Source organism: Canis lupus, chromosome 2, assembly GCF_011100685.1.
Source record: "Canis lupus familiaris isolate Mischka breed German Shepherd chromosome 2, alternate assembly UU_Cfam_GSD_1.0, whole genome shotgun sequence".
Classification (NCBI taxonomy): domain Eukaryota; kingdom Metazoa; phylum Chordata; class Mammalia; order Carnivora; family Canidae; genus Canis; species Canis lupus.
In genome coordinates, this window is record NC_049223.1 from 84,409,739 (window position 1) to 84,417,007 (window position 7,269).

General features: G+C 55.2%; 1 protein-coding gene across 1 annotated transcript in view; it reads left to right on the top strand.

Annotated features, from left to right (window-relative positions):
- MTOR (mechanistic target of rapamycin kinase) overlaps positions 1–4,026 on the top strand; it is a 120,091-nt gene extending 116,065 nt beyond the window's left edge. The window contains exons 55-58 of the mRNA XM_038532031.1: positions 245–325; positions 543–623; positions 2,452–2,557; positions 3,116–4,026. Of these exons, the coding sequence (XP_038387959.1) occupies positions 245–325; positions 543–623; positions 2,452–2,557; positions 3,116–3,131 (284 nt within the window). The 3' untranslated portion in view covers positions 3,132–4,026. The remainder of the gene's footprint in view (positions 1–244; positions 326–542; positions 624–2,451; positions 2,558–3,115) is intronic.
- The last annotated feature ends 3,243 nt before the right edge of the window (positions 4,027–7,269 follow it).

Consider the following 7,269-nt stretch of genomic DNA (forward strand, 5'->3'; position numbering starts at 1 on the left):
CGCCAGGGATTCGTTCATGCTCCTGTTCTCTCTGTCAGAACACTTAAAATGCAATTTGCTTGAGAATTCATGCCTTGGAGATGTAAGATCTCCAAGACACATAGTGAGCGTTCTCTCTCCCTCCCCCTCTGAGGCAGGGCGGGTGTTGGAGGGACTTCAGCGTGGGAAGAAGCAGAGCAAACGCTCGCAGCAGCCGTGGCTTCTTGCTGTCTGACGGTTCTGCCAATCGACTTTTTTCTCCTAGAAATTTTGGATGGTGTGGAACTTGGGGAACCCGCCCACAAGAAAACAGGGACCACAGTGCCGGAATCTATCCATTCTTTCAGTAAGTCCGCCCTGGGGAGCTGCACCACTGATGAGCGCCCGCGAGGGGCTTTGGCGAGAAGCCGGCCTGTGGACTCGCTCGGCCCCGAACACGGACGGGTGCGGGGGAAGACTCACTCGGCAGTTTCAGAAGTGAATATTGGAGAAGAGCAGGGGCACCCGGTGAACCTGTGCTGACGCCCCGATCTGACTGTTGTCTCTACTTCTGTGTCTTCCAGTTGGAGACGGTTTGGTGAAGCCAGAGGCCCTAAATAAGAAAGCTATCCAGATAATTAACAGGGTTCGAGATAAGCTCACTGGTGAGTGTGTGTGCACTGAACAGGAACATAAACCTGGAGAGACTTGCCCTCCGAGTGAGGGAGTGCTGCTGGCCCGAAGCCTTGGCCCTGCGGCCACCGGGGGCTCGGATTCTCGCGGCCACTGAACTCCTTTGAGTGATGTTGCCCCTCTCACTTTAGCAGTCGGGGGTGAGTAAAGCTCTTTCGGGTCCAACGTCAGCCACATTCGGGGAAACGTCTCATTATCGTGGCTTGATCCTGGAGCCACCCTGACCAAACCCGGGCGCTCCTGCCCTTTGGTGGCTGTTAGGGAGTCGAGCGTGTGGGGGGACAGGAATGTGTACTCGTGAGAACAAGACCTGTCCTGTAGACCAGGGGTGTGACAGGAGACGGGAGTCGGGGGGTGAAGACCCCAGCTGTCCCGCGTCCTGTGGGACCCCGGGCCTCTCTGTGTGTCCGTCTGGAGGATTGTCTCTCAGGAGGTGGCTCCCATGAGACGTGGGATGCCAAGCCTCAGCACTGGGGCCTGGCACCGAAGTGTCGTGGTCGAGGTGCATTTACTGAGCACCTACAAGCGCACGCTGGTAAGAGCAACAGACTGCCTGCCCTCGTGGGGTCAGCATCTAACGGGGACACTTAGTTACAAGAAAGGGCCTGAGCCGTGATGCTGGTCACAAGGGAATTTAAGGGCCGGAGTTACAGGAAGGCTTCCCCAGAAACAGTCCTTGAGCTAAAACCTGAAAGAGGACATAATTAGGGGCAGATAAAGGAACGAGCATGTGCAAGGGCCCTGTGGTAGGAGGGGATCTGGCCTGGCCAGAAAAATGGTCTGAAAGCAGACGAGCCTGGCTGCCCCGAGAGTGGGGTGCGAGGAGCATAGGGCACCGTGCTTTCCCTCTGAGGGCTGGGGCGGGTCACACACAGCCTCTCCTTCCCTTCTCCTCAGGGCAGCGGGTAGGCCCTGAGGGCTTGAGGGGGTGAGGGGTTCGCCCTGGCCTGGGTTCGCCCTGGGCCCTGGGTTCGCATCTTGCCTCCTCTGGATGGGGGGACGGCGTGGGGGGGGTGGATGGGGGAGGCTGCTGCCAAATTTGCGGCTGGATAGTTGACTAGACCAGGGAGGTGGCCTCCAGGGCTTCGGGAGGTAAAACCCGAGGGGCCGACGACGGGGCGCCAGGCCGCGGGGCTGGAGGGCGAGCGCGGCAGGGACGAGTCTCAGGACGGAGAGGCGCCAGGTGGGACGGGGCCTGGCCACTCAGGGGGCCGCAAGGATGCGGGCGGAAGTCTGAAGGGTGGTGCGAGGGGGTCAGCAACCCAGCGGAGCCCCGGGAGGCGGGAGGCCATGGGGTCGGAGGGTCCCCAGGGTCACAGGCGAAGGGCCGAGGGTGCCCCCGCCAGCAGATGCAGTGCCTGGAGCGCCGCCTGACACCCGAGTCCAGACAGTGAGCGGGGAGGTGGGTCCCGAGCAGAGCAGGATGGGGGAGGGCCTGTGCCACAGTGAGAGCCAGCGGGGGACGGACACGGCCTGCACGGAGCCCGGGGGCATCTGCTCCAGGAGCACGCTCGGGGCAGGAGGTGACGTGCTCAGGATGGCGCAAGCCCCCAGGTGGAGGGGGCCCAGCGGTGGGAGGGCAGCGCGGACGCCCCCTGCCCACCCCGCCCGTGGCCTCCTTGAACCAAGTCTGTCAGGACACGCGCGCATTCACGTCGCGTGGGGTGAATCTAACCTCCAGCGGCCACGCAGCGCTCATTCCCACAGACGAGGACAGACTGACGAGGGCGGGCACAGGTCGGCGAAGCGGGCGAGGGCCTTGTTCCACGCCAGGTGCAGAACGGCGTTTCTCCTTCCTAGGGCGGGACTTTTCTCACGATGAAACCCTGGATGTCCCGACACAAGTCGAGCTGCTCATCAAACAGGCCACATCCCACGAGAACCTGTGTCAGTGCTACATCGGCTGGTGAGCAGACGCCACCTGTGCCCCGCCCTGGCGAGCCCGGAAGGGCCTGGGGGCACCGTGAGGGGTGGTCGTGGTCCTGAAAAGGGAGGAACTTGAGAGACGTGGGTGCACGTGCAGAGGGAAACACCAAATCTACATTAAAAAATGGGTTAGGAAAGAGGCGAGTCCCCCTTTGTTGGGAGGGAGAGGGATTCTCTTTGGACTTTTGCCGTCAATTCCGAGAAAGAGGGAAGGGCCGAGAACAGAGCGCCGAGCCGACAGGAGGAGAGATGCAAAGACCGATCTAAGATGTGGGATTGTAGCCTCGAGGACCACTCTGGGGCGCGCCTGAAGCTAGGGAGAGAGGGAGGGTGGCGGGGAAGCGTCCTCCTGGGACTGGGACCGCGACCGCAGCAGGCTTCAGCCCCAGAAGTGAGGAGTGTGTCCGACAGTCGAGGGAGATCTCAGGGGTCGTCCCCGGGGTTGTCAGACCTTGGGCTCTCCAGTGTCAGTGTATGTTTGAAAAGCTTTGAAAAAGCCCAAATTATTAAAATAATCCTTTTCTCTGCGTCATCTTAGGTGTCCTTTCTGGTAACGCGAGGCCCAGACATGCCCACAGCGTTTCTCCTGAGGCTTTCGTGCTTTGGAATACGCTTCCACTAAACTGAAACCACGGTCAGAGAGTTCGACTTTGTTAAATATCTTGAGATGTAAATGAAAAGTACTACTGTATAGTAAAGGTTGGTTTGAGCCAACTCTCCAGCTGCTGTTGAAGAATATATTGTCAGAAACACAAGGCTTGATTTGGTTCCCAGGACAGTCAACACGGTGATACGACATAAATCAAGCCATTGATTCGGGGGAACAGAAGATCCATAACTTAGAAATACGGGTTTTGACTTAACTCATCAGAGAACTCGCCATAAGCGTTGCTGATAGAAGAGTGGCCTCGTCATTCCTCTCGACAAGGATACAGCAGACTGCACGGCCAAGAAGCCTCGGACCATGGCGGACACGTATTCGGAATCAGAAGCTGACGTGGTCACTCGCACCCATCGCATTACCTCACTGGCCGCCCAAATGGGGGAAGGTGTCTGTCCGCTGCCTCACCTGTGACGCTGCGACTTAGGCACCTCAACCCAAGACCCGAATGCTGGGAGGGGAGTTTCTTCCGATGGCTGGGCAGCCTCGGCGGAGCAGATGCACGAAGACCACGGAGTGGTAGGGCAGCCCGCGGCGGCCTTCCTTCCCCAGTACGGCCCTGGGGTGTTCTCGGTGAAGTCGGGACGCTCTGTTTAGAGCAAGGGCTTGGAAACAGAAATGCCGTCCCTCCCGCGGCCGCTGACGGAGAGGAAGGTCTGGTACCTGCTGGGAGCTCTGAGCAAGAGAAATATTAAACTAAATGCACAAAGTATCAAGTGTAGCCATTCTAGACACCATGTTGTATCTGAATAATTTTTGTGCCAATAAATGACATCAGAATTTTAAAACCACGTGTATGTGTGTCTTTACTATAGTCACAAGTTTATAAAGGAAGCAGGTATCCTTCAGCAGCCAGCAGCCACCAGGCATGTGACACTAAGGACTGTGCAAGACATGGGGGCCACGTGGCGGGGTCAGCATCGCGGCGGGGTGGACTGGTGACCCCCCAAGCTCCGCGGGGAGAAGAACACATCCAGGGTGCGAGCCTCAGTGGGAGGAGGCACAAATTCCACTGGGCGAGCCAGGAAAGCTACACGGAAAGGGGACATTTGCCGTGGGCTTCAAAGGACGCATGGAGTTTATCAGATGAAGCAAGCGAAGACATTCAGCAGAAAAGCACAATATTGGCAGGAATGGCACGTACTGAACCGTATTCGACTACAAGTCTTAGGCCGTTTTGAAAACACAGAAGGGCCTGATGGTTCGGCGTAGCTGGCTGAGGGGTCAGAAGAGAGCGAAGGGAAGGGTAGCAACTGAAGGGGGGCCAGAGAGGAGAGTTTGGGGTCAGTGGCCTGCCTCGGTTCAACAAGGAGTTTGAGCCTGATGCAGGGACAACAGGGAATGTGTGAAGTTCTAAAACGGAGAAGCAGAATCTGAGTAGTATTTTTTAAAAAGATAACCAGTGTCAAACAGGTAAAGGGGAAGTAGCCGCCGCAGGACCTCGTGAAGGACCATACAGTAGCGGGGAGGGAAGACGCTAGGCGCAGCTGGCCGGTACTCCACAGAGGCCCGCTGTACAGAGCGTGCCTACCGTGCTTCCGAAGAACAGCATTTTCAGTCCAAGCAAATTTTGTTTCTAAATTCCTGTGGGCCGCAGCCACCCGGTGAGAAACACTGAATCATGAGATAGTGTCAAAGGACTTGCATCAGGGAGAGCAGGAGTTACAAGGCCGGGAACCATGTCTTACATGGCGTAACCCCGTATCTCCCAGAGCCCCGGACCACAGTGGTGCTCTGTACACATTTGGTGGAGAACTCCTCTATTAAAACCAAAGATGAATTCATTTTTTTTTTTTTTAGGTATTTATTTTGGGACGGGTTGGGGGGGGGGGCAGAAGGTGGAGGGAGGGGGAGAAGCAGACACGCCGCTGAGCAGGGAGCCAGACACAGGGTCGATCCTAGGACCCCCCCAGGATCATGACCCCGGGTGCCCCAAAAACCAAAGATGAATTTTTTTAAGATTTTATTTATTCATTCATGAGAGACACAGAGGCAGAGACACAGGCAGAGGGAGAAGCAGGCTCCATGCGGGGAGCCCGATGTGGGACTCGATCCCGGGTCTCCAAGATCAGGCCCTGGGCTGAAGGCTGCACCAAACCTCTGAGCCACCTGGGCTGTCCCCCAAAGATGAATTTAAATGTCAATAGTAATACTGATAAGTTCTAACCTTCACGGAGAGAAAGTCTCATACTGGCCTCAGATTTTCTATGATTCTAAACCATCAACTCTTTTGCTCCAGAAAATATGATCGCCGTAACTTTCTTGGATCTACAAGAACTAACTATCAATGACCGATGATGTCACCATTCGTGAAAGATAAAGGGTATGGGAATGAATGGACTACGGAGAATGGTGGCCATCAACTGGAAAGACCTACTCCTTAGGATGGGAGTCCTTGGGATGAAGATCATTAGTGAATCCAAAGGGTTTCAAGTTACATCTAGACAAAACTTTCCAACTTTGTTGAGGTGAATTACCAAAGGTCGTGAGCTAATGGAAGCCTTGAAGGACAGGGTCATTAACCTATCAATCCAGATGGTTTCACGTAACCCTGCGAGAAGGGAGGGATATGGCAAAGAAGGACCTCCGGGATCCCTGCACACATTGGTACAATTCTTTTTTTTATTTAAATTCAATTAACATACAGTGTATTATTAGTTTCAGAGGCAGAGTTCAGTGGTTCATCAGTTGGATTTAACACCCAGTGCTCATTATGTCACGTGCCCTCCTAGTGCCCAACACCCGGTTACCCTGGCCCCCTGCAGCAACCCTCAGTGTGTTTCCTGTGGTTAAGAGTCTCTTACAGTTTGTTTCCCTCTCTGACTTCGTCTTGCTTTATTTTTCTGTCCCTTCCCATCCCATCCCATCCCTGTGTTCCTCTGTTTTGTTTCTTAAAATCCACAGAAATGTCAATGAGGATGCAGAGAAAGAGGAACCCTCTTACTCTGCTGGTGGGAATGCAAGCTGGTGCAGCCACTCTGGAAAACAGGATGGAGGTTCCTCAAAAAGTCAAATATACAATCACCCTGAGACCCAGCAATTGCACTGCGAGGGATTTACCCCAGAGATACAAAGGTGATCCGTAGGGGCACCTGCACCCCAGTGTTCACAGCAGCAATGTCCACAGTAGCTGAACTATGGAGAGAGCCCGGACGTCCATCATGGTATCTTTTTTTTTTTTAAGGTTTTATCTATTTATTCTGGAGAAATAGAGAGGCAGAGACCCAGGCAGAGGAAGAAGCAGGCTCCACGCGGGGAGCCCAAGGTGGGACTCGATCCCAGGACCCGGTGATGAATGGATAAAAAAGATGCGATCTATACATAGAGACAATGGAATATTACTCGGCCATCAAAAACAATCTTGCCATTTGCAATGACATGGATGGAACTAGGGAGTATCATGCTAAGTGAGATAAGTCACTCAGGGGGATACGGTTCTCCAGGCTAAGGCATCAGAACTCTGGGAAGCACCTAGAATTAAGGCTGTGGCCTCAAATTCCCGACTTTCAAATCTCAACTGTGCTCCATTCTACCCGCGTGTGACTCTGAACAAGTTCCTTAACCTGCGGATAATGGTATGAGGCAGCCCGAAAGCTGGTTTTAAGGCTGAGCTAGTCCAGGGGAGGCACAGAGCAAGCCTGACGGGTGGTGTCGGGCTGACCCAAGTGGAATAAGCTCAAAACCACGTGCTGTTCAAATGGACCGGGCTAGTCTCTGTCGTGCTGGGTGCGGGGGGTGGACGCAAGTCTCCTGCAGTAGGACATCTTGGGGCGCCGGGGGCTCAGCGGCTGAGCGTCAGCCTTCGGCCCAGGGCGTGACGCCGGGGTCCTGGGTTCGGGTCCCGCGTCGGGCCCCCCGCGTGGAGCCTGCTTCTCCCTCTGCCTCTCTCTGTGTTTCTCCGCAACAGATAGATAAAACCTTAAAAAAAAAAAAGATCGTGAACAAGAGACGGGCTGACGTTCAGGGCACGCGTTCGAAGCCCCGGAGTCCAGGGGCCCGGCGCGGAGCTTCCCCACCTGCGGCACGTGCTC